Raw genomic sequence first — 27,443 nt, 5'->3', positions numbered from 1 at the left:
AGAAGAACCATAACCATTTATTTATGCAAGTCCCTATCTGCAGCCTCAACTATCCACAGCACAGCTGAGAACCAAAGTAAAAAGGCCCAAATAACAAAATTAAGTCCATGCACTCAAGCTCATACACTTTGCTCATAAAAGTATGCTGTGGGCCCTCACACATAGCCTATTTGCTTTTACTTTCCATAAAATTTAATGAGTTTGGCTATCTCATTTTCCAGCCAATAAAAAATTAGAAATAGCGATTTAAAAGAGCTGAAGCTGGAGGGACCTTCCAAAGTCACAACTGCCTTACAGCCAGGAAAAAAGAAAACCAGAAAACCACAAAGTGGACACACACAACAGCAAATAACAGAGTAGTCTGAGACTCTTTTGTAAGGTGATAACTAGCTCTAAACAACCCAGTAGGCCCTAAGAGCATAACTCTGCAAGAGCTATGCAAAATTATGACCCTGAGCTGGGGCAAGTAGATGAGCCTGAGACATACTGTGACACCAGAAAGCAAGGAAGTGCTCAAAAATATGATGGGGACATGTCACAACGACATAGGAGCCATCCTAAAAGGGCTCCTACTGACCAAATCTGGGACAACTTGAGCACCAAAATAATTAAGGACAGGGATGAATTATAAACCACTGGGGGAAAAAACAGAAATTCATGAGTTCATACTAATAATTAATTAATTAATTGAGAAGAGAGGGCTTTTGCTGACAGGATGCCAAGAGTCTATCAGTAAAGGTGGAGGGAATGCTGGACCGCAACATCATTTTGCAACCATCATAGTAAAGACTGGATTAGGCAAAAATCATCAATGGATGTTAAATCTAGTGGGAAACTTTACTGAGTAGGGTGTTTGCATGGTCTGAAATTGCACCCCCCTCACCCCCGCCAAACTCCTTATTATTAGCAAGGAAGAAAAAGAATAATAATTATACAGTGGAGAAATTGGACCGTATCTTGACTGGAGATCAAAATGAACATCTTCAGGGAGGGGCAGATGAGCACTGTGTGCTTTCCAATGTGAAGCCCTAGAAAGACACACCACTTATGTGGTATTTCAGTCCAAAAAGCAGAGCCTGAAACTCATCAGAAGAAAACATAAACAAACCCAAAATGAGGAACATTCTATTAAAAAATAAAAGTGGGGTGGGAGGGAGCTGTATTATTCTAAAATGTCAGTGTCATGGAAGACAAAGAAAGGCTGTGGAAACATTCCAGATTAAAGGAGGCTAAAGAGACATGGCAATTATACTGGCTTCTGTCCTGGAGGGGATAGCACTAACAAATGCTACTTGTCAATCAACAAAACCAGACTGTAACTCATAGATTAAAATACTGTATCCATGCTAAATGTACTGAATTGATAACTGTACTGTGGTTATATAAGAGAATACTCCTATCTCTTAGGAAATTTACAGTGAAATATTTATGGGTAAAGGACCATGTTGTACGATGTACATAACTCACCTTTAAATGCTTTGGGAAAATATATTATATTACATTACATTATACTTACATATAGAGAGAAACAGAAAGTGAAGTCAATGAGTAAAACTCTATAATAAAGTGAATCTAGGTAAAGTCTGTATACAGTCTTCTTTGCACAATTTTTATTTTTGCAACTTCTCTAAGTTTGAGATTATTTCTAACTCAAAGTTTTTAAAAATATGACCTTGAGTCATTAGCAGCATTTTAAATGATAGTCATTACATGCCATTTAAGAAAGGAAAGATGTGTGAAATACATTTGAAAAAGAGTTTGTACTAGGAAGCTTAACGTGTGAAGTTTTGATGTTTACAAAATTCATCTTTGGTTCACTTCAAAATTTCCTTTTATGGACTCCTTCATTCCTCTAAAAATGCTGAATGAATAAACTGTGACTCCATGTACTGTTTCCTCATTAGTAACAGCTCTTGCCAGAATGACAATAAACAAATGATGCTTCCATGCATCTTCTCCAGATGGCTTTACATCTTGTTCTTAATGTACTAGTGCCACACTTCACAGAAGAAGAAACAGACACATAGAAGCCAAGTCCATATACAAAGGCTAGATCTTTCCAAGCAGGATGTGGCGCCACCAGATCTTTCAAGGATTTTTAAGCGTCTCCTTTCAGGCACAGGTGAAAGATGTTTAAAGACAGCCCCTCCCACAGATGAAAGATACCCATCATTCTTGAACTGCCCACAAGCAGGGCTGACTCACAAACCATAAATTGAGACAATCACCAAATCCTGCATTTAAGGAGCCTTTCTTAAACTCTAGGCAAGAAGTGAAGCTGTAAAATATTTTTGGCGGCTTCAAGTGACTCAATGCCAAGGAAGTACACACAAAATAGCATAAAAATTCACTTGGTACCAGCAGATGAACCTCCTCACCTCCCATAGACACAGCCTCTTATCTCTTTCTCTTCCCCACCCATTTGGGTCCACCGTCTCCCCTGTTGCAACCCTAATATGCTCACTGTAACCAGCCTCCCAGGCACATGATGACGATGGACAAGGAAGTGAGGGCCTCAGCGTCGCCTGCATCTATGGCACTGCTCAGCTGACAGCTTCACCTCCACACTCACTGAAATCACTTGGGTCTCTCCAGGTTTGTCCAGATTTTCAAAAACAGCCTCTTGTTTATCAGCTCGGACTTCAATGAGGTTTTGCTTGTAGTTAACAGTGAGGTTCCTCTCCCGGATAATCTCTTGCAGGGCATCTGCATACTTCTTGACCCCAAAAATTGCTCCAAGAGAAGTGTTGAAAATGATATTGGCCTTGGATCGCTTCCCTGTCTGAGAAAAAGAAAAGAATAGAAACAACCAACATCAAAGTATTACTCCGGTCACCCTTTTTTTTTTTTAACCTAGACAAGACTTAAAACCCTCAGAAGAGACCTCGCCAGCTTTCTCCATCACTATGCACTGGTGGGTGAGCTGTGGACCAATCCACTGCCTCCTCATTTTCTGTCAGTGACACAGCAACTAAGAGCAACTTGATTCAGGTGTTGAGGTGGACCCTGTTCAAAGAGGGCCAGAGATGAAAGTCAAGTCCAAGGGAAGAGAGAACTGAATTGTTTATTCATATATTCATTTGTTGATTCACTCAGTAAACATTTAATGAGGTCCTAGAGTTGGCCCGGTACTATTCTAGGTGCTGAGAGGACAGAAGTGAACAAAACAAAGTTCCCGTCCGCTTGGCTCATACGCTCTAGTATTGTTCATATGTTTCAGAGAGGCTGGTATCCTCCCAAGTGCCTAAGATCTTAAGGCACCTGAAAGAGAACCTTCCTCTCAGGCCATGTAAGACTTGGGAGATGTTATGCAAAGAGAATTCCAGGAGGGAAGAAAGCTAACCTCTGACTCTTTTCTTTTGTTCAGCTCCTTTTAGGATTTGCTCACCTGGATCACACTATTTGAAAGAAGATGGGTGGGTAAGAACCTCAAAAGGCTGTGCCAACCTGGAATTCTCATGACCCAGGAGTGACCTTTTCTTAGAAACAGCAGTGATGGTGGACCTGTTCCTTAACTGCCCACCCCACAGGGTTGGGGCAGGTTTACATAACCCAGGGGAAGGCCTTCCCAGTGCCAGGCTCCAAGCACACATTCAACATCTCTTCAGTCCCACCTTCCCCTCCCCTTCTGCCCACCTGTCCCTTTACAGAACCAGAGGCTGCTTTGAATCCTGTCACTGTCTCAAGTCAAACCGTGCTTTGGTAAACCAACTGTGACATCCCACACATGGGCAGGAGGGCAACAGCAGCTTCTCCACAGCTTCTCACCAGGTGTACCTGAGCTGTGGACACCTGAAGGTGTTTGAGGAACGCTGAGAAAGCATCCTCACCCAAACATCTCTTTCCACTAAGGTCCAAAGTTCTAAGTGAACAATTTTTTGTCTTTAGAGTTGGCGGTTTGCCTATTATACATCCAAGAATATATAATAAGAGCCAAAAAATATTCATAACACTGAAGTTGAGCGGGAGCAGCTGAGGATATTATTATGTACAAACATGAACAATGTGCAACTAATTGTGCAAGTGCACGGATATATTTAAACAATCTCTAACATATATCACCAGTAGACTTTTATACACACATTTAAAAGTATATTACAAAGACTATTTAATAACATATAATACATATAAATTTGTATGTACAGTATGATTATAACCTTGTTAAAAAAATATGTATAGGGAAAAGAATGGAAGTACATGTCAAATTGATGACAGCAGCTATACCAAAGAAATTGGATTATGAGTGACTTCTTCCTTTTTTTCTATTTTGTAAACTTCCAATTACATAATTTTGTACATATGTAATAAAAATTTAAAAACAAAAAAGGTATTTTGACATGGATAAAAATGAAATCCCGGGCTTCCCTGGTGTTGCAGTGGTTGAGAGTCCGCCTGCCGATGCAGGGGACATGGGTTCGTGCTCCGGTCCAGGAAGATCCCGCGGAGCGGCTGGGCCCGTGAGCCATGGCCGCTGAGCCTGTGCATCTGGAGCCTGTGCTCCACAATGGGAGAGGCCACAACAGTGAGAGGCCCACGTACTGCAAAAAAAAAAAAAAAAAAAAACAACGAAATCCCTTCTGCCCTCCTTGTCTCTATCCCTGGAAAAGAAGCATACCTTCCTGAAATAGGCCTCTGATAAATACATGATCTTCTGCGGGGCTCCAGCGCACTTCACTGGGGTATTAGGGAAGGTAAAGATGGCATTGCCCTCCTTAAAGTCCTGCAGAGCTTTCCATGTCTTCTCTACCGTCCTAACTGAATAATTGGACCCTATTTGGGGATGGGCAAAACCTTCAGGGAGGCCTTTGATCTGCAACAAAGCACACAAAGAAATTATTATTTAACAAAAGTGCAAATGGAGCCTGTGTTTAGAGTCCTTCTTCTCTGCCATTTCTACAACCTCTCAAGTATTTCAGCACAGTCATTAGCCCCAGGACTCACACACAGTGGAGCAGGAGGTGGCTGAGGGATCTGCTAAGCCCAGAGCTGTGGTGTCTGCAGTCACCTGTCAAAGCACAGAACAGGCTTGGCCCGGCGGAAACCCTCGGCCTCCCTGGCCTGGAGACCAGGATTTGAACCTATCTCTGCCCACCATCAGAGTGAGGACAAGAAGCCAGGATTACTTCCTTTTCAGAGAACCCGTTGCCTTACTGGGGAGAAAAAGAACAACAGGCAGAACCAAGAGCCATACTGTCAGTGATTAACAAAATTAAATTACTCTGTATCAGGCTGGACCAGGCCCAGCTCTTGGTAAAGGCCGCAAAGGCAGGAAATTAAAAGCATGGACTTGGGAACCCTACAGACCCAGCCTGGGTCCTAGCTTTTCCACTTACAAGCACTGTGATCCTGTGTAAATTACCCAATAAATCAGCTGGTGGGTCTCAGGTGTGGTCCCCAGAACAGGACCACCTGGGAACTTGTTAGAAATGCAAATTATCAGGCCCCACCCCAAACCTACTGGATCAGAAACTCAGAGGCCAGCCCAGAAATCTGTTTTAACAGGCCCTGCAGGTGATTCTGATGCGCACTGAGAAGCTTATGTTCAGCATCTGTGAAATGGGGATAAAAGTAACTGCTTCATGGGGTTGTTGGCAGGAATAAAGGAGACCAAGCGTGTAAGGTGATTAGAAAAATGACACTTACGTGGTAGTGTTTTGTAAGTATTAGTGTATTCCTGCCAGGAAGATTAACTGGGTCCCTGTCTTAAATGTTAGAAGGTTCATACAATGCAATGAAGATAGAAAGGAGTGAGTTAAGGGACTCAGGCACAAGCAGGGAACCATCAAAAACAGTCATCAAGATGGCCTGGTCGTTCAGAACCTCCCCGGGCTGTTCTCCAGCCTGTTCTCCCGGCTGTAGGGCACCCACCTGCAGAGTCACCCAACACCTATTCCTCAGGTCTCAAGGAAACAGAGTCCTATGGTCTCCATTGCATCCAACATTAAGAGCAACTATTCCCCTGATTACTGACCATATCTTCTGCTGCAGTTTAAGTAGTTGTAATATTCTCAGTCTCAACAACAGTAATCATTTATTACCATAAAACCACCTTGCATTTTAATGTTTCTGCAGTTTCACATCTATGCTTATATTCACTCTATTCACTATACCCCTCTGAGGGAGGGGGTGGAATATTACTGACCCACAGACACAGACGAGGAAACTGAAGAGCGAGGTTGAGAGACCCACCTAGACTCTTACAGAACTAGATACCGAGGCCCCTGACCACTGCCTGTGGCTCTTCCCACAGGACCTCCATACTTCCTGGCTCCCAAAGAAAAACTCAGTGTCCAAGAGACAAACAAACAGCAAGTCTGCCTTCATCGTTTTTCTCTAGTCTGAAGAAGTTGTTGCTAAGAAAAAGGGTAACCAAGTTCCTTTTAAGGAGACTTGGTCGTAAAGGGCAGTTTATGACGCCACTGAATCCAAGTTGCTTCTGGGAACCCTGAAGCAGGAGGAGACGGGAAAGTCTGAGATGAGATAACAGGCTGTGCGTCGGGAGCTGCGGACCGTCCTACTGCACTGAGCAGACCAGCGAGCAGGACACGGCGCTGCAGAGACCCCCTCGGGAGCTGGTGGGGGCAAGAGGCGGAGGCAGCTGGGCAGAGGGAAGCTGCTGCGGTTCAACAGAGCCCAGATCAGAGATCCAGCCCTTCTGGAGGCCCAACTACATTCCTGCCCCCGAGATCCAAATACCCTGGTATCCTCATCAGAGAAATCCCTTTTTGTTTACACTAACCTGGGTAGTTTTCTAGTACCTGCAAGGACTGCTAAGTAACACAGTAGCCCTGGTAATGTTATTCTCGCTCTCTTAGCCTCAGTTTCCTCATCTATCAAGAGGAGATAAAAATATCTACCTCACAAGCAGTTGTGAGAAGTCAGCATTAGATTCCTAGCATGGTCCCTGTACATAGTAGAGACTCTATAGTAACAGTTACTTTTAAATATTATTGTTTCTTGGTTTACTGCAAGAGGGTACTAAGAACTCTCAGCACTGGTCTCTTCAAACAGTCCTCCTCTCACGGCACTGGGCTGTCGGGGCGACAGGATGGTGGAGATGGGCTGTCTTTGCTAAGTCAACTCTGGTGGGCTTTTTAAGGGGCACGGACGTCCCAGAAATTATAACTGGCACCTTTCTCCATAGAGTCTCCTCCACAGCTTGTCGTCCCCAGGTCATTCTCACAACACCCTAGCCTGGACATGTCGCGATTCTGGTTTTTTACACAGAAACACACTTCGAAGACCCTGCTGATCCAACTCAGACGTGGCCCTCACCTGGACCGCATTCCTGAAACTTGTGACCTGGTCATCACAACGCTTTATGTGCTTCAGCTACTTATCCACGGTCCCCAGTAAGCTTCTGGAAATCATAATTACTAACTCACCCCACTATGTTTTAGGAAAATAAATTTGAATCTCACAATTGTCAGAAGGCATCTGGCTCTCTAGCTCACTGAAAAGGAAGGTCTAAGGAACTTCTAGGGCAGCATTTATATTGTGTCGGTCAATTCATACCAAAAACCCCAGCTCTATGCAACAAAACTCAAGACATCCTTCCAGCTCCTGATAAGTTAACTGCTGGTATTCTACCCTTAAAGTCTGCTTAGGAATTCACAATCTAAATCTTACTTTCAAAGGAAAATTTAATCTGTAATATAACCAACTAAGTCCTACAGAGAAAGGTAGTTTTCTTGTAAGTGTGGAAAAGGTGGCTATTTTGCAAGAATTACCATCAGGCCATGGACACGCCGAACTCTGATGATAGTTCAAAGCTAGAACATATCATGATCATTGACAGAATCTTAGAGAAGACTTTTTCAAAACCATAAAAAGACTGCTGAGAAATAAAACTAGAAGTGGACTGCTTAATACTCTTTCTTGTCAAAATGAATGTAAAGCAACTAAACGCTGTTTTGATCGTAGCGTAAGGACGCCAGTGTAACATAAAAGTAGCTTAAGACAGTACCTTCTCATAGTCCAGCTGAATTCCGAGAGCAATGATAAGATATTTGTAGGAAATCTGCAACACACAAAAAATGACATTTTAGACCAGGACCCAAAAAGTGGCAGCCCAAGGGCTGACTCAGGCCCCAAATGCGTGTGGCCAACACTGCGTTTCCATTTCTTACCGTGACTGACTTGGGGCTGTGGGTAGTGCGCAGGACAGCAGGCAGAGATGCACGCTCCAGTTTGCCATCATGCCCACCGTTCTCTGCTGCCTCACACCTCACTGCTTCACAAATATTGTATAACCTGCCTGGCCTCTGGGAGCTGGAGACGCCTGTATTTTTACACAGTGGAGAACGACAGCAAAGAGGCCACAGTGCTTCCCTAGTGCTTGTGTTAACACAATATTTTTCATGTTGAAGAGTGGGAGGATGACTTTCAAATCTTAAAACAATCAGCTTTTTTTTTTTTAACATCTTTATTGGAGTATAATTGCTTTACAATGGTGTGTTAGTTTCTGCTTTATAACAAAGTGAATCAGCTATACATACACATATATCCCCATATCTCCTCCCTCTTGCACCTCCCTCCCACCCTCCCCATCCCACCCCTCTAGGTGGTCCCAAAGCACCGAGCTGATCTCCCTGTGCTATGCGGCTGCTTCCCACTAGCTATTTTACGTTTGGTAGTGTATATATGTCCATGCCACTCTCTCACTTCGTACCAACTTACCCTTCCCCCTCCCCGTGTCCTCAAGTCCATTCTCTACTACGCCTGCGTCTTTATTCTTGTCCTGCCCCTAGGCTCTTCATGACCTTTTTTTTTTTTTTTAGATTCCATATATATGTGTATTAGCATACGGTACTTGTTTTTCTCTTTCTGACCTACTTCACTCTGTATGTAGGTCCGTCCACCTCACGATAACTCGATTTCGATAACTCAATTTCGTTTCTTTTTATGGCTGAGTAATATTCTAAAAACAACCAGCTTTCTTTAAAAGCTACCTGGTAGCTTGTGAATCCCAAGCAAATCTGACCTGTCGTATGAATTGGATCAATATTGTAACTGAGAAACCGCTCTTTTGAGGGCCACTAGAAAGGATGTGTGTGATATAACCTACCTGATCTTGTTTAATGATCTGTTTAGAATTTAAAACTCCTCTCTTTAAATATGGGCATTGTGCTTATCCATGCTGAAGGCAAAAGTATCCATGTTTATTGTGATGGAAATGGGGGTTTAGGATCAGAAGTTGGACAAGTTGAAGCACAAGAGTGTAAGCAAGAAGGATGTAAAGTGAAAGGACTTGCCTAGAAAACTGGAGAATGACTGCCGTGACAGGAGCCCAGAATGGAGCCACAGGTGGTGACTGCCACAGTCTTGTACCAAATAGAGAAGCACTTGTGTTATACAGCAGCAATGTTCTCCTCACTACATCGAACGCTCCTAGAGGATAAAGGTTATGTCTTGTTCCCTACAGTCCTAGAATCTAGCACAGTCACTAAATTAAAGTGAGGACGTTGGTAATGTTTGTTGGATGAAAGGATAGGTGGATGGTTGATTTCAGTTGCTTGTGAAAAATACAGTTTATCAAAGTAGACAGATAATATATACATCTTCACCTGTATGATTTGCCTACCCACAGAGACTGGGCGCCCTTAAATTCCTTGGTCTGTACGAAGGTGTACCAGGCCCATTAAATGGCTGAGTGAACTGTGTTGAGTCTTCAGGGTGTGAGGTCAGAGATGGCATGGGGTCTGGGGGTGGTGCCCTACAGGTAAGACATATGCACACTGTCAGCAAGAAAAGCCATTGGTTTGTGCATGCCTTGATGGTTCTATTAGAGCATAATATTGATTATTTTAAGGACTAGTAACAGACATGCTTAAGATTATTAAAAAAATAAATAAATAAGGGAGAATAAACCCTAAAGTAGCAAACAACACAAGAAAGCCTCAAGTCTTTTGAATGAGTTCAAGCGTCCAGGCCAGATGACCTAACTCTAAGGAATTGCAAAAACTTGTAGGCAAAACTTTTGAGCAATTTCAGAGAACAGTGCAGACCCCGCTGGAAGGCTAAATATGGGCAAGTGTTCTAATTTTATACAGGGGATGGGGGGAGGTAAATTCTGACACTAACGATTTAGTAAATAGGATGTTTAAACATTTCAAAATTCCAGGCTCATCTACTAAATAGATGTCTCGTAATAATTTAGAAAAAGAAAAGCATCGGCATGTGTTCACAGATTGTAAACCTGCTTTCCATCAGTCAGCAGTCAAATACTTCGCGGGCGCAGGGCGGATACTCAATAAATCTTTCCTTTTCCTTTCTTCCATGTATTCTTTTTTTTTTAATAGCTCTTTATTGGAGTATAATTGCTTCACAATACTGTGGTAGTTTCTGTTGTACACCAAAGTGAATCAGCCATATGCATACATATGTCCCCATATCCCCTCCCTCTTGAGCCTCCCTCCCCTCTAGGTCATCGCAAAGCACCGAGGAGCTGATCTCCCTGTGCTATGCGTCTGCGTCCCACTAGCTATTTTACATTCGGTAGTGTATATATGCCGATGCTACTCTCACTTCACCCAGCTTTCCCCTCCCACCCCATGTCCTCAAGTCCATTCTCTATGTCTGTATCTTTATTCCTGCCCTGCAACTATGTTCATCAGTACCTTTTTTTTTTTTTTAGAGTCCACATATATGTGTTAGCATACGGTATTTGTTTTTCTCTTTCTGACTTACTTCACTCTGTGTGACAGACTCTAGGTCCATCCATCTCACTATAAATAACTCAGTTTCGTTTCTTTTTATGGCTGAGTAATATTCCATTGAATATATGTGCCACATCTTCTTTATCCATTCATCTGTTCATGGATATTTAGGTTGGTTCCATGTCCTGGATATTGTAAATAGAGCTGCAGTGAACATTGTGGTACATGTCTCTTTTTGAATTATGGTTTTCTCAGGGTATATGCCCAGTAGTGGGATAGCTGGGTCATATGGTAGTTCTATTTTTAGTTTTTTAAGGAACCTCCATACTGTTTTCCAAAGTGGTTGTATCAATTTACATTCCCACCAACCAGTGCAGGAGGGTTCCCTTTTCACCATACCCTTTCCAGCATTTATTGTTTCTAGATTTTTTGATAATAGCCATTCTGACCAGTGTGAGGTGGTACCTCATTGTAGTTTTGATTTGCATTTCTCTAATAATTAGTGATGTTGAGCATCTTTTCAGGTGTCTCCTGGCCATCTGTATGTCTTCCTTGGTGAAATGTCTATTTAGGTCTTCTGCCCATTTTTTAACTGGATTGTTTGTTTTTTTGATATTGAACTTCGTGAGCTGTTTGTATATCTTGGAGATTAATCCTTTGTTGTTTCATTTGCAAATATTTTCTCCCATTCTGAGGGTTGTCTTTTTGTCTTGTTTATGGTTTCCTTTGCTGTGCAAAAACTTTTAAGTTTAATTAAGTCCCATTTGTTTATTTCATGTATTGTTTAAAAATTAATAACAGCAACATTTCTTGAGCATTCACTCTGTACAAGGCACTGTTATGAATGTTTTATGTTTTAATTCATTTAATCCTCACAGCAACCCAATGAAGTAGGTATTATTAGTAGTACCATTTTACAGATGAAGAAACTGAGGCACAACTTGATCACAAAGATTTACTGAACACCTTCTGTGTGACAGATATTGTGCTAAGTCCTGGACATACAACGCTGAACAAGAAAGACCCAGTTCCTACCCCTCCAGGAACTCAGTCTAGTGGGCAAGACAGACATTACCAGATAATCACACAAACAATTACTAAACCACAGAATGCTGTGATGGCATGTCAAGGGGGAACCTGACTAGTCTTGTAGATCAGGGAAGGTTTGTCTGAAGATGTCATCTCTAAGCTAACAATAAGCAGGAGTTAGCTAGGGGAAGAGGTGGAAGCAGCATGTGCAAATGTCCTGGGGAAGAAGGAGGCCAAAGTATTTGAGGAAATGAGAGGCCAGTGTGCTGGAGTAGGAACAAGGAAGAGAACAGAATCAGGTTAAATCTGGAGAAGGAGCAAGGACCAGTCTACGTGGGGCCTGGGGGACACATTCCAGACAAACAGAACTCTGAATCAGGGAAAAAATCAGAGACACAGACACACTGAGGCTAGATTTCAGCAGTACCCTCACATTGTAAATAGGATAGGAAAGTGTAAACAAAGAATGGAAATGATTTGGTAAATTTTTTAATATTTTCAAAAGAATATTGATTGATTTATGTAAGCTAGAAAAAAGTTCTCTAGGGGCATGTTAAAGAATTAAAACCTTGAACTTAAATGAAACCATCATGGATAATGGCAAGGAAAAATGGCTAACTGGATGTCTGAATCAAAAATCTAAAAGATCCAGGCAGGCTGGGAGGGTGAACCACAACCAAGAAGAAGAGACGTTATATGTAGATTTCTGATATCTGGCTATGGAATATTTTTGCTTAAAAAATCTCGGAGGGCTTCCCTGGTGGCGCAGTGGTTGAGAGTCCGTCCGCCTGCCGATGCAGGGGACGCGGGTTCGTGCCCCTGTCCGGGAGGATCCCACATGCCACGGAGCGGCTGGGCCTGTGAGCCACGGCCGCTGAGCCTGCCCGTCCGGAGCCTGTGCTCCGCAACAGGAGAGGCCACAACAGTGAGAGGCCCGCGTACCGCAGAAAAAAAAAAAATCTCGGAGAAGAGTCTCACCAACTAATACCAACTTCTTTCACAGCCCTAAAACAAGACTCTACAACTCTCCCAAGGGTCTAGGCCTTAGATGTCGAAGCAGCACTCAGAAGTGAGAGCACCTCCCAGTGCCTCTCATTCTCAAGAGATAAGACAAGTTTATGTTCCCTAAGATACACACAAACCCAATCACAGAGGACTCTGAGCTATTCCTATAATGCAAAGGGGTCTGACTAGGAGGCAGGCACTGCTGTACCAAAGGGGGATGTGTATTAGAAGATACAAGTCCGCTGGTCCCATGAGCTGGCAGCAGACTGGCAAGGGAAATGAGTCCCAAAACTCAGTCTTGTGAATTGAGAACAATCTTGTGTTTAATCCAGTCTGCTCTCCTGGACATGCTGGGGAAAATATGGAAGTGTTTCAACCGGGAGAACATAATACATATATAACATATAAACTTTTTAATTGAATGTAAATAAATAAATATGTATGTATATATTTTAGGATGGGGGATGCTTGACTTGATAGTAGATCATGTGAAAAAAAGACCCAGTGGTTTGAACTGACCTCTAGCCCAGCATGAATCAGCACTGTGATAACTTGGCAAATGCTAGCTTAGCTTCTATCTAGTTGTGGGAGAGAATGTCCCACTCTATTCTGGGCTGTTCTGTAGTGTTGGCTGTTCTGTAGTGTTGGCTACTCTTCCAGGCACCTCTAGGGGCCATGGATCATGGGGGCAAAACAAGCCAGATGCTGTCTCAAGCAGGGTAAAGAGGGTAGTGAGAGGGCTGGAGCTCCTGAAATCTGCGGAAAGTGGAGACAGGAGGACAAGTCTACCTGAGGAGAAGACTGACACAGACTCTAGGAACCACCTTCAAATAGCTGGAGGGTTTCTCCACAGAAAAGAGAGAAGGCCTTCTCTCCCACACTGTAGGAAGAATAAGGGACAAGAACAGTATTATGGCCACTAGCACCCTGGCCCAAGAAAGAACAAAAAAGAGGTTACAGGGAGGTAGATTCTGACTCATTAAAGGCAGAACTTTCATATAACCTGTCTGTCTATAAAAAATGAAGAGGGATAACTTGTCAGAGAAGTCCCTGGCCCTGGAGAGTATAAATACTAACCCATTTTAAATTCAACCCCCTACCCCACGTGCCCCAATCCCAGTAATTCGGCTCCATTTTTTTAAATTAATATTCATCACCTTCTAACACATTATATAACTTATTACATCTACTGTTTATTGTATGTCCTCCTCCACTAGAATATAAAATCCAGGACAATAAGGATTTTTGTCTATTGTCGTTCACTTGTATATCCCTAAAACTGTACCTAGGTTATAATAATGCTTAATAAATATTGAGGAAGGAAGGAAGGAAGGGAGGGAGAGAGGGTGGGGAGGGAGGGAGGAAGGAAGCGGGGAAGGAGGGTTGGTTCAGGGTTGATCAGGGCTCAGGGAAAGGCTGCAAACAATCTCTGAACTCCTTGAAATTCAATGCAAAATTAGGTACATATATGCATTTTCTAGACTGGGCTAATTAAGATCCACACTCAGAAAGATCCATGACCTAAGGAAAGGCTGAGAATGCCTGGCGCCAATGGTCCCTGCTTAGAGCCGGGGGTTGGATCTGAAAGATGCCCACCAACTCTCAGATTCCACAGTTCTGTGAAAATGCTGGAGTGCCCAGTCTGGAGGGAGCCGGGTCAGGATATTAAGGCCAATAACACCCTGGGGGCCCAAGAACCATGGGAGCCCGGAACAGGGCTGTGCGGCACGACGGCTGTCCTGGGCTCAGCAGCAGACGAGGGGACACGACGCCCCGATGGCTCCTAAGCCTGTCTTCTCACCATCCTGCCCTCATGCCCTCAGTCAGACACAGGGGCTGCAGTTGCTGAAAAGCTGTGATCCCTGTGTGGTGGGGGTGGCAGGAGACTTCTAAATGGTGCAGAGCAACCATGAGCCGCAAGCTGCGGCAGCAGCAATTCTCAGCCCTGGCACCACCGCAGTCACACGGTTCCCTATCAGCTCCGGCAGAGCTCCCCCGAGTGTGACTGGGATGGATACTTCCCAACACCCCCTTCCTCTGCAGGACCAGGGTCAGATAGAGAGGTTGCCTGCTTCAGAGGAAAGAGGAGGGAGGTACCTGGTGTTTTCACACAGAGCAGTAGTATTTGTGCAATAAAAATTCAGGCTTATGATACTGTACCAAGCAATAGGACAAACAGTGGTGTTCAATAAATACTTGTCTTCGTTGTTCATTTATTAATTCAGCATCACTCAGTCCTTCCATCTACCCAACCTCCATTCCCCACACCCCCTCCCATCTCATGCAGTATTCAGCACACACACACATGCACACACGCACATGTATACTGCCCTCTTACCATGAAGCTGTCCAGTTTGATAATGGCTGTGCGTTCAATACAAGCCCTCAGGTTAACAAAAGCCAAAGGACCCGGACGGTTACCTCCTTGTCGTTGTCTGTGTGGATGCAGTTCTTGTCTGGGTTCAGATCAACCACTCTAGCTTTGATCCACTCTACACCAGATGGAATCACACTCGCTGTGGGACGGCCAGATGAGGCTAATGGTTTGGCACCAGCTCCCACCAGGGTCCAGATTGGCTGGTAGAAATGTCTCTAAGAAACAAAGTATTGGGAGATTCATTTCAATGTGAGGCTGATCAAAAGGGTCATAGCTCAAGGTACCTGAGCTAGACTCTCTCAGTTCTTCCCTCCAGACCCCTGGAGCATCACAGAGAAAAGTCTCCAGAAGGTTAGTCTTCCCCCCACTGACTCCACTGACGTCTCCTACTGTGCTAAGCTCTGAAGGGCAGTCACCTACAAAAGAATTCTGCCAAGATCAGCGAAAAAAGCCATAAACTGTCTTTAGTGAGCACTGTACTATTTATTGCTTAGAGTAGATTTGGTGTTTAACATGTACATGTTACTTATACATGCATATGAACACACAGACATTATTAATCCATTTATGTGCACGGATACAAAGAAAAAGTAAGCCCCAAAACCTAAATACGGTTCCTCAGAAATTTGTGAGGTGAGTCTGAAAAGTTTACTGCCGCTTTGGGGATGCTCAAAACTTCATTAACTTCCCACTGTGTTTCCCAAGACCATGGGGAGGACTACAGACATCCCCTATCAGCACTAGGATCCCTCTTCTCCTTTCTCAGAGGCATCAGATCCCACCATGATACCCAAACTTCCAGTATTTTCTGGAGTTCTTCTGCTTCAGAGGGTCCACTCTTGATCTCAGTTAGCTGTGAAAGTTCTAGGCTTGGGGCCAAAGGGTATATTGGCTTAATGGTCTCTGAGAATTCCAACACATTCATGGAGCAGACCGGGGGACTAAGAGATCTCAACTTTGTCAAAATGCCTCATACTGGCCAGACAGAATTGCCAACACCCCCAGAGAGTGAAGAGGACATAAGGAACAGCTCTGCAATCTCCCTACAGCCATAATGCATGGGATCAAAGATAAGGGGGTTAGGGCTTCCCTGGTGGCACAGTGGTTGAGAGTCCGCCTGCCGATGCAGGGGACACGGGTTCGTGCCCTGGTTCGGGAAGATCCCACATGCCACGGAGCGGCTGGGCCCGTGAGCCATGGCTGCTGAGCCTGCGCGTCTGGAGCCTGTGCTCCGCAACGGGAGAGGCCACAACAGTGAGAGGCCCGCATACCGCAAAAAAAAAAAAAAAAAAAAAAAAAAAAGATAAGGGGGTTAGAGGTCTCCAGTTGTGAGAGCTCCAGCTGTGAGAGCTCAACGATTTCAAGTCCATCTTGAACAGAAAAGGGAATGAAAATACAAACTCGGATTATTTTTTAGACTGCAAACAAGCACGAGCTCTAGCAATCACTAAACCAGACACAGGAGGGAAAGTGCCAAAGGCCTGAGCCGCTGGCAGCTCCTGTGACAGCCCCTGTCATGCACTTCCTCACAGAGCAGGACAGACTCCATTCTGGCCTCCTGAATTGTGTCCAGTGCCTTGGAGGGGCCTGTCTCATCACAAAGAGTAGCCCCACTGGGAGGCCTTCCGTGGGTTAGCTACAATCCACCACAGGCCACCTGATACAGCTCTCAGACCACTGTCATTTAAAATGTTGTCCCTGAATTAAAGTCACTTTTAAAAGGAAATAGACGGAGAGTGCCCTCCAGTCTCCCCACAAATCACAACGTATCAGTTGGAGATTGCAAAAAAGCCCTGGGCAGCCTCGTTTGGTACTGGGAAGACTTCTTGAAAAGGACTGTGCCTTTCTTGCCCTACCCTCTCCACCAAACCGGCACCAGATCCATTTTGCTTTTTCCTCCCAAAGATACAGTTTCCCACTGGTGCACACACAGTTCCTTAGGAAACATTAAGCCAACCGCCAAAAATCTTGACTATTTTTTGAAGCTTGGGACAATCTTAAAATATTTTTCATGAAATAGTGCCTTACAAACACTTCCCAACTTCCCACCTCGTGTCTGCTACCTTTTTCTGCTTTATAATCTGTTTATAATCTCTTACACTTAAATTTCTCAAGCCCACTGACACCTTTTCAGTGGGTTTTCACCTTTTCCCCACCGCCCCTCAACTCATCACCCTTTCTCCAGACTGGAACAGGGAAAGGAAAGTGCAACGGCCAGTGATTTTCCTCTGGACATGAGACTGAAGGTGGAGGATGACATGAGTTGAATTGTTTCTCTCCAAAAAATATGCTGACGTCCTAACCCCAGGACCTGCGATCGTGACCTTATTTGGAAATAGGGTCTTTGCAGATGTAATCAAGTTAAGATGGGGTCACACTGGATTAGAATGTCCTTGACTCTCTAATGTCTATCCATCAGACTGTCTAATGTCTAATGCAATGACTGGTGTCCTTATAAGTAGGTCATGTGAAGACACTAGAGCCACACAGAGAGAAGGCCATGTGAAAACAGAGGCAGAGATTGGAGTGATCTACAACAAGCCAAGGAACACCAAGGACTGTCCACAACCATAGAAACTAGGAGAGAGGCATGAGACAGCTTCCCCTTCCCCCTCAGCCTTCGAGGGGAGCATGGCCTTGCTAACACCTTGGTTTGGGACTTCTAGCCTCCAGAACTGCGAAAGAATAAATTATCTGTTGTTTTAAGCCACCCCCTTTATGGTAATTTGTTATGGCAGCCCTAAGAAACTAACAGAGAGAAGAACGTAAGCCAAGAGATCTGTCCTCGCTCTCTCCCTCCCCTCACCTTCTCCCAATTCTTTTGGACGACCTGCTTTTTGTGCCCAGAAAGAGAAGCACTAACCTGGGAACACGGTGGCCTAGGCATGACAGTCATCCCCAACCCAGCCCCTAACCTACACATGCATGTGCACGACACACACACACACACACACACACACACGCACATGCACACGCACGCACTCAAAAGGGGGAGACTTACCTCGCTGGGCTCAACGATGGCCACATTCTCTGCGCCCACTTTCCTCTTCATGCGGGCAGCCATGGTGATCCCACCACTGCCCCCACCCAGCACCAGCACCTCATAGTGGTTCTTAGCTGCGAGGCTGGCCCCTGTGTGAAGCTGGAGTGGTTTGGCCTGCTGACAGCCCAGCCTGAGGAGGCAGGCAAAGAGTCGGACACGGGGGCCAGACACCACAGCAGCCAGCGGGGTCATCTTCAGGCTGGATCAGGCTAGAAAGGAACAGATAAGGCTCTGCGTAAGGAAGGAGCCACTATGGGACCGAAGCATTTTCATTCAGGGAGGGAGGGGAGGCTGGCATCTGGCCGGCTCGAGCTGGTTGCCGCCGTTTCCACACCACCTCCCCACCTGGCTGTGGTCAAGAGCTTCTCGGGAATGCTCCACAGATGGCTAACAATTGGCTAAGCTTTCCTTTTCTCCCTCTCCTCCTCCTTGCAGGACATCTCAGACTTTGAACCAAGTAAGTCTCATCTTTTAAGCTCTCCTCATAATGTGCCTGTACCTCTCCCTGTCCCTCCCTAAAGCTAGGGCATCATCTACAGTATCCCGCTGTCATCCTTCTCCTCTCAGGCACATTCCTCAATTCTTTCTTTGGCTTTTCAGTCCCCCAAATATGTATGAGTCTACAGATAGACACCTGAACAATCCCTTGCCACAAAGGGCACCTGAGACCTTGCTGAAACAGAAAGAGTCCAGCAAGAAACCCACCTTCTCTGCAGCTCAGAGCTCAGGCCAAGGTAATCAGAGCCTCAGCCCCACTAAGAAGTACCCGGATCTGCCTGCCCAGCGACACACGATTTAAATCACTGGCTACAGACACGTAAGCAAAGGCCCTCCATATCTATGGCAGTTTCAATCCGATGATGCAAAAGCCATAAAAGGAGCCCTGCCTGGTATCATAAAGTTATATTTTATGAAAAGAATCTGCATATGCTGCTGACTAGTCTTTTATTATATCCACCCAATTCAGTAAATAATCTCCCCGAATAGTTTTTCCAAGAGACACACTTTAACCTTTAGGAAAAGGTGTTTCTGCTCTGAGCAGCTGGTGCTTTGGCAGTGAGGAAATGAAGGCGTCTCAGAAGCTGGCCTTGGCGTCATCCCATCCACAGATCCGGCCTTACATCTTGGATACAGTCTATTGTATAACTTGAGGGGTCCAGACCAAAATATCTCCCTCCCTGCGTATTGCAGCACCCCAAATTCCACCATCAAGCTCAGTCCTGTGGGTTCAACAATGCTCCAGGAACCCTTTATTAAAATGCAAGTACCCAGCTGGGGGATAACACTTCTAGCTGCTAAGTTCACCAACTTCTTAACGGGAACAACTTAATTATATGACTCCCCCACCCCACCGCCTCCAGTGGAGAAGAGGAAGGCTACACGAGGGAATTAGAGAAAGCTGGGAGGGAAAAAGAAAGGAAGAAAGAAGGGCCCTGGAGGAGTGAGAAGGAGGGGCCGGAGTGATGATTTTAATTAAGATTAACTCTACTCCAGTGTTTTGGAACCCCTGACAATTTCCTCAATATTTCAGATCTGAAAAGCAACCCAGAGCTGGGGGAAGGGACATGGGGGCTACAGAAAGTGGGGCAGGCTCATACACGGTTGCCACAAGTTTAAATCAGTATGACCCTTATAGAAAACATTTCTCATCCTTTGACCCTGCATTTCCATTTCTGGGACTCTGTTCTAAGGAAGTAACCTCTAATACTTAAGAAGACAAACCTTTACAAAGATATATCTCACATATTCATTCATAATACATTCAACCCTGAGTTAACTGGTTTGTGGATTGGATCTGATTACGTCCTGGTTACAGAAAAAACAACTGCAGCCTCCACACTGGCCAAGGAAGGCTCAGGCTCCAGTCTATTCTAACCAAGGCTAATTTATGATTACTTCTCTTTTAAATAGGGGGGTGGGTGCGGGGAGATGGGCAGGAATAGCCATCTGCTTGTTAAAACTTTGGGGAAGGGTTAAGTAAAATATGGTTACACAAGATGACCTATGTAGTCTTTTCAAATTATGTTTACATAATTAGTCTTTTCCAGAATAATTACGTAACGATCAGGATATAAACTGGAATTACAATATGCGCTCAACTATGTAAGAGAAAGTGTATTTTAAAAAAATAGGAAAATGTTAACACTGGGTAAGTGGTTTTTCTCTGGGTTTTAGAATAATGGGTGATTTTGATTTCTTCTGCTTTTCTGAATCTTATAAAATCTCTACTGTATACATATATTAATGTTATAATAATGAAATCTATTTTGATGACAATAACATGTACTAAGTCCTTTACATAAACATTTAACTTGTGAGATGGCTGTCATTATCATCCCCATTTTACAGATGATAAAACTGAGGCAGGGAGCTCACAAATGGTGGGCTGTGATTTGAACCTGGGCACTTCAGTGCCAGAGCCTCTGCTTTAAACCACTATATCTATTATCTCTATCAATAACAACAAAACAGTGCTTATATGATAATCTTAAATGAAAAAAATCCAGATATCTTTTCCACACTTCCCACAAAAGGGAAACCATTTTTTGCACGGTACTGACACCTAAATATTAGCAATGTTTTGATAACACTATAATTGATTTTTTCCCTCTTCTTTGCATGTGCTTTTCTCACGTTTTCTTTAATGAGCTTTAAATTTTTAAAATCACTCAATTTGGTTTTATTTGTTTGGTTGGGTTTTTTGTTTGTTTGTTCTTTGTTTCTTAATCATTGAGGAGTGGAGGAAATCACCAAGTAGGATATTGCTGTTTGCTAGGGAAGAAGATATTTTATGGTGAATAGACAGTCATCACATCCTGCCTTTCTATATGTCCACAGAACAACGGAATCACAGCAAAACTCCTCACTTGCCTTTTAGGGAAACCACTTTTTCATGGTCCTGACACAACATCTTAACTCCATGGAAACAGTTACAAAATAATGATCTAAAAGGAGGCCTGGCTAAGTTTCTGCTTTGCAACCACGCCATCTGAGGCTCTTCAACCTCCTAATTCCCTTCCAGCCTAATACCCCATGGTTCTCCTCTTGAAAGAGGAAGAGTTTATGCAAATATTTCCCTCATTCAGCCAAGAAGGCTAGTTCTGTTTCATTTCAGCAGTTACCCATAGCCTATTTCTGGATTCAGTGTAAATAAACACAAAGTCCTCTGAACCAGTTCTATCAACTTCATTAAAAACAGTCATCAAGCAGAATATCCTGGTCTTTGCAGTCAAATTTCACTTGTGAACCATAAACAAAAATTTCACAAACATAAAAGAACGTGTTAGAGGAAATGTTCCAAGCTTGAAAACACTTGAAAATCTCAGGAACACTCCCATTCTAACAATGTAATGTCATCCTCACTTTCGGATCAGAAAAACCAGAACCACAATCTAATGCTATTTATGGAGAAGGTAGGGCATGATACAAGGTCAAAGACCAGAAAAAACCCAGGACAATAATCATAATTTTTTAGTATCCCACTTTGCAACTGTGGTATAATAAAATATATATATTTGCACTTTATTCCCTGTTCATGGTACAAAGCTCCTAAAACCCTTGGAATTGCCTGGGTGACAGGAGTTGTTATTCAATAGCAAATAATAAGAAGGAGCCCCTTTCAACCATAACTGTTAATGTTAATGAAGCGACTCAGGGTGGGACCCCTAGATAGCTTCACGATGGAGGCCGTTCACCAGAAAGACCAAACATGTCATTAGAGGGTTGGAATTTTCAGCCCCGCCCCCAGTCTCTGGGAGGAAGTGGGGCTGGAGATTGAATTCTATAAAAACTCTTGAACAGGGGCTCCTCTGGTGGCACAGTGGTTAAGAATCCGCCTGCCAGTGCAGGGGACACGGGTTCAAGCCCTGGTCCAGGAAGATCCCACATGCCGTGGAGCAACTAAGCCCGGGCGCCACAACTACTGAGCCTGCGCTCTAGAGCCCGCGAGCCACAACTACTGAGCCCGCGTGCCACAACTACTGAAGCCCGCGCGCCTAGAGCCCATGCTCCGCAACAAGAGAAGCCCCCGCAATGAGAAGCCCGCACACCGCAAGGAAGAGTAACCCCCGCTCGCTGCAACTAGAGAAAGCCCGCGCACAGCAACGAAGACCCAACACAGCCAAAAATAAATAACTAAATAAATAAATTTTTTTTTTAAAAAAACCTCTTGAACAATGAGATTCTGAGAGCTTCGGGGCTGGTGAACGTGCTGAAGTGCTGGGAGGGTGGTGACACACCCAGAGAGGTCATGGAAGCTCTGTGGCACCCCCCCACCCTCTCCCCCCACCCCAGCCCATACCTTGCCCTACGCATCTCTTCCATTTGGCCATTCCTGAGTTGAAATAAGCTTTGTAAGAAACTGGTAAGCATAAGTGAAGTGTTTTCCTGAGCTCTGTGTGTCATTCTAGCAAATTATCAAACCTAAGAGGGCATCCTGGGAGCCCCAAAATTTGTAGTCAGGCAGGCAGAAGTGTGGGTCGCCTGGGATGCCATTTGCAGCTCTGGGAGCTAACATCAGAACTGAACTGTTGAACAGCCAGTCGGTGTCAGAGAACTGGCTGGTGTTGGAAAAGACATACACCAGGTGTTAGAAGTAGTGTCAGAAAATATCGACAGGAACCAAGAGAAATTTCTGACATTGACCTAAACCAAGTCTGGAGCAACAATCAAAAAAACAGACAATTGAAGGAAGCAGGTCACGCAATCTTAACCAGAATGAAAAAAAAGGAAAGGCCAAACTTGACCCTGAAGTCAACAGAAAAGAAATAAAAGACCTCTGTCAACAAAATAACTAAGGAGCATAAATCTAAGTCTCTGAGTCTCCCTAGAAGGGAGCCTGAAACACATCTACCTGTTAGGTTAAGAAATAAGAATTACCCACTAACGATGCAGACGAATGCAGTTGCTTTCTCTCTACCCTCTTACAAGGTGAAACACCCACTCTTTAAAAGGATCAATAAATAGGGCAAAATTAACTTTCATTTAACAAGTGGCACATTTATTTAATTTAAAAAAATGTATTTCATATAACAAATACATGTCCTAGTTAAATAACGTCATGCTTTTAAGTTAGATAAAAATTCAATTAATGCTAAATCAGTTGAGGGCTTCCTTCAAAGAATCAAAATAAATGCTTTGTTCTAGCTGTAGTCTGACTGAAGTAAAAGCCCTGCTGATTGAAAAATAATACAGCCTGCTAGGCATCTCCTACTTACATCACCGGCTGCTGACTCCAGACCCCCTGGTCTAGACAAGTCTTTGGGACTCCCCCACCTCTCACAGCCAGGCTTTCTGGGACAAGCCGCAGACCGCCAGTGTCGAGAGCTCTCTAATCCTATGCCACGTGCATGCCACTCACCGGGTGTCAGCTAGGACACTTGGCCCAGTTCAAAAAGAGCTGGCCTCTAAACAAGGCTTATTCAGAGCATCTTAATGAAAGACCCAACAGGCCAGCAAGACTCAGTCAATCTTTCAGCTATTTTTGCTCTTGAGGAAACAGGGGGTCTTTGTATGGGTCACAACTGTCTTATCTCAAGCCCATGCCAGGCTGGGCCCTCATTGCTTTCGGTTTCAATAACTACAAGGCCAAACTTTATTATATCGTCTTTGTAGAAAACTTCCAAAATCAAAGAGGAAAACAGACAGTGAACAGCCTCCACCTCTCACCACCCACCCCGTTCCTCCTACCTGACCTCTGGACCTCCAGCTTCCCAGCCAAGCTTATGCTGAGCTGTGATGTCCTGAGGGTCTGCATCCCTGTGGGTCCCAGTCTCTGAGACACAAGTGAACCTTGTCTACACAGCATGGGTTGGGCTCACACCTAGTGCCCAGGTGGTAAGACTCCTGGAAGGCTCTTCCTCCATTCGCTCCTCCCCCTTGGGCTTACTGGGCCTCTTAACTTAAATCAGCCAAGGCTATCGTCAGTTATTTACATCTCTCAACAAAATTACTTCCAGAAGACAGGGTTCGATAAGAAAAAGTAGGGAGAAACTATCCTAATAATAATAGCTAACATTTACTGAGTGTTTACTAGTTGTATCTATGCTGTCTCAGAGACAATAACTTTGTAAAGAGGGTGTTAGTATCGCCATTTACAGACGAGAAAATTGAGGCTTAGTGTAAAGTTAGGCACCTGCCTAAGGTCACCTCCCTGATTAAAGAGCAGAGTTTAATTCAAACTTACTCCTCAATTGAGTTCTCACAGTGTTAGACCTAAGAGATAATTCAGGGAAAATGTCTACCAGCTGAATTTTATTTAATTCAAATGTAAAGTAACTTATGCCCCAGGGAGTGAGTTGGGAGGGAATATATGATATTAAATTTTAGCTTACTAAATAAATTGGAAGAAAAAAATTTTAAGTTTTTTGGGGGATGAGTGAGTAGAATAATAGTATTGATGTAAGTTTTTATGGGCCCTTAAATTTTTAAAATACTGGGATTCTTGCAGTTTAAATGATTTGGAATTTGCTCAAAAATATTACAGGAGGTGAGTAGGTAGGAGTGTAGATGATATCAGATTGGCCATGAGTTGATAATAATTTTTTTAATTGAAGTATAGTTGATTTACAATGTTTCAAGTGTACAGCAAAGTGATTCCATTATATATATATATATATATATATATTCTTTTTCAGATTCTTTTCCATTATAGGTTATTACAAGATATTGAATATAGTTCCCTGTGCTATACAGTAGGTCCTGGTTGTTTATCTATTTTATATATAGTAGTCTGTATCTGTTGCCAAATACAAATTTATCCAATTCCAAATTTATCCCTGCCCCCTCCTTTCCCCTTTGGTAACCATAAGTTTGTTTTCTATGTCTGAGTCTACTTCTGTTTTGTAATTGTAAATAAGTTCATTTGTATCATTTTTTTAGATTCCACATATAAGTGATATCATATGTTATTTGTCTTTCTCTGTCTGACTTACTTCCCTTAGTATGATAATCTCTAGGTCCATCCACATTGCTGCAAATGGCATTTCAGAGTTGATAATAATCTGAAGCCAACTGATGGATATATATATGGGCATTCCTTGTGGTAATCTGTGAATTTTTGTATATGCTGGAAAGTTTCCTCAATAAAAAATTAAAATGAACGAATGAATGAAACAGCAAAAAACAGAAATCAAAAAACAGTGTGTCAGGGTGGACATTACCTTTGTTCTTTAGTCACTGAAATGTTAAGGTCTAAGCCTATTTCAAGTAATAGCAAGATAACAGAAATACAAGTAGTAGCAACACAATTATGATACTTCCCTCCCAAGTGCCTAGAGCTTTACAATTCACAGGACCCATACCTGAGTCTACACTGGAGGTATCGATACCACTTTACAAATGGGAAAACTGAGGCTCAGAGGGCCGAGGTGATCTTCCAAAGGTCACTTGAATCTGCAGCAGGGTCAGAGCTACAGTGAGTCCTTTCCGTGAACAGCAACTTTTTCTGAATGCCCTTTGGAGCAGCAATGCAGGCATTAGCGGGAGCCTGCAATTCAGAGGTGGAGAGCTCCCAGTCTGGACCTTCTCCCAGCTCCGAATCTCAAGATGACCTCTTTGCTGGGGCTCCACATGCCATCCCCCAGAAGGGCAGCCCTCCAGGCAGGGGCAGATCCAGGTTTTATGGGCATTGCAGCCTATACACGTTGGAGACCCAAAATTACAAATACAAAATTAGATAGTTAATATTAATTTGGAATGAGAAAACAAGTCCAAATAAATGTCTGGATCCTCGGTGAGTCAAGACTCTTCTGAGATCTCTTTTAGGCAGTTTAACAGAAACATAAGCATAATGCTGTCTGGTTATAACCTGGCTACCCCTCAGCTCCTGGAACTCCCAGCACCCACAGAGACCTGTGCAAGAGAGAGGCCCAAAAGCTTAAACTTCATTTGCTTCTGGGTAAATCCACCTCTAGTGCCTACTGCACTCCTCTAGGGCACTCTGCCCACCCACCCCTCTGGGACTCACTGAACTGGCCTGGTCCCTCCCTCTACCAGTTCTCTGCAAAAGCCCCTCCCACCCCTTGCCAGCATACCATGGCTACTTTGGATAATCTGAAGCTAGATCCTGACCCCTATTGTAAAACTGGCTCATCACTGCACCATCTCAGACTCCGATGTGCCAGGCACTGTGCTAGGCACTAGAGGTAGACATATCATCCCCAATTTACCAGCTGAAAAAAGTGAGGCTCCAGGAGACTGGTTACATCAAGGCCACACAGCCAAAAAAGGACAAAACCAGGATTAAACCGGAGGTGATGGAAAGGAGAGAGGGAGAGAACCAAAGCAAACATCATCACTTTCCCTATTATACAAAGGGCACTCCTGGAAATTGGCTCACACGATTATGGAGGCTACGCCCCAAGATCTGCAGTCAGTAAGCTGGAGATCCAGGAGAGGCAATGGTGGAGTTTCAGTCCAAAGGAACAGTGGGCTCAAGACCCAGAAAGCTGATGTTTCAGTTCAAGTACCAAGGCAGGAGGAAACCAATGTCCCAGGTCAAGGCAGGCAGACAGGAAGGGTTCTCTCTTCCTCGTGGGAGGGTCAGCCTTTTTGTTCTATTCAGACCTTCAACTGATTGGATGACACTACCCACACCGAGGAGAACAATCTTCTTTCCCCAGTCTACTGATTCCTCCAGAAACACCCTTATAGACACACCCAGAATAATGTTTAACCAAACATCTGGGCACCCTGTGGCCCAGTCAAGTTGACACAGGATATTCGCCATCACACCCTCTGACTTAAACTATCAAAGGGCAGGTCCAAATATGGAAAAAATCTCAGGAAGGAAATGGTCACTGTGACTGGATTGCCAGGAAAATACCAAACACTGCCGCCCAAATGCTATGGTACCTTAATGTGATCTCATCTCAATCCGAAGTACATGCAAGTATGTAGGCATATTTGCGGCACTTATCAATGGCACTGAATAAGACACTTCATGAAACCTTCCTGGAGATATTTTGAATCCTACTGTATTAATCATGTTTTTAATTTCTGTATTTTATGATTGATTGACATCTGGGGACTTTGTTAATCCTAAAGAGACTGCCCCTCTCAGGGCTAACCAACTCCTAAAGACAGTACACAACTCAGTCTAGGAGCACACCTTTGATAAGTAAAGCCAACAAACCCAGAGTCCATACCCGAACCACTTCCTCTGTCTGGCTTTTACATTCCAGAAGGCAACATTCTTCTGCCCTGATCATCCCAGGACCAGACATCAGACAACCAGGGCAGTCCCTATACGCCAGAGCCCACTAAAATTATTCAAATTAGCCAATCCCAAACCTGGTCCGCCTGTTCCCCCTGCCTCATGAAAACCACATTA

General features: G+C 43.9%; 1 protein-coding gene across 2 annotated transcripts in view; it reads right to left on the bottom strand.

The window, feature by feature from the left end:
• SQOR (sulfide quinone oxidoreductase) overlaps nt 1–27,443 on the bottom strand; it is a 46,016-nt gene that overhangs the window by 6,825 nt on the left and 11,748 nt on the right. Inside the window, exons 1-6 of one of the 2 annotated variants that reach the window (XM_067745891.1) lie at nt 25,414–25,630; nt 18,071–18,321; nt 15,114–15,284; nt 7,967–8,020; nt 4,616–4,810; nt 2,573–2,782 (exon numbers count right to left, since the gene is read on the bottom strand). In XM_067745891.1, coding sequence (XP_067601992.1) covers nt 2,573–2,782; nt 4,616–4,810; nt 7,967–8,020; nt 15,114–15,284; nt 18,071–18,304 — 864 coding nt within the window. In that variant the 5' untranslated portion in view covers nt 18,305–18,321; nt 25,414–25,630. Of the gene's footprint in view, nt 1–2,572; nt 2,783–4,615; nt 4,811–7,966; nt 8,021–15,113; nt 15,285–18,070; nt 18,322–25,413; nt 25,631–27,443 lie in introns of those variants that run through there. The other variant, XM_067745882.1, reaches the window with a different exon arrangement.

This window comes from Pseudorca crassidens, chromosome 1 (genome assembly GCF_039906515.1).
Source record: "Pseudorca crassidens isolate mPseCra1 chromosome 1, mPseCra1.hap1, whole genome shotgun sequence".
NCBI lineage: Eukaryota > Metazoa > Chordata > Mammalia > Artiodactyla > Delphinidae > Pseudorca > Pseudorca crassidens.
The sequence above is the reverse complement of the archived record's forward strand: the minus strand, read 5'-3'. Positions and strand labels throughout refer to the sequence as shown.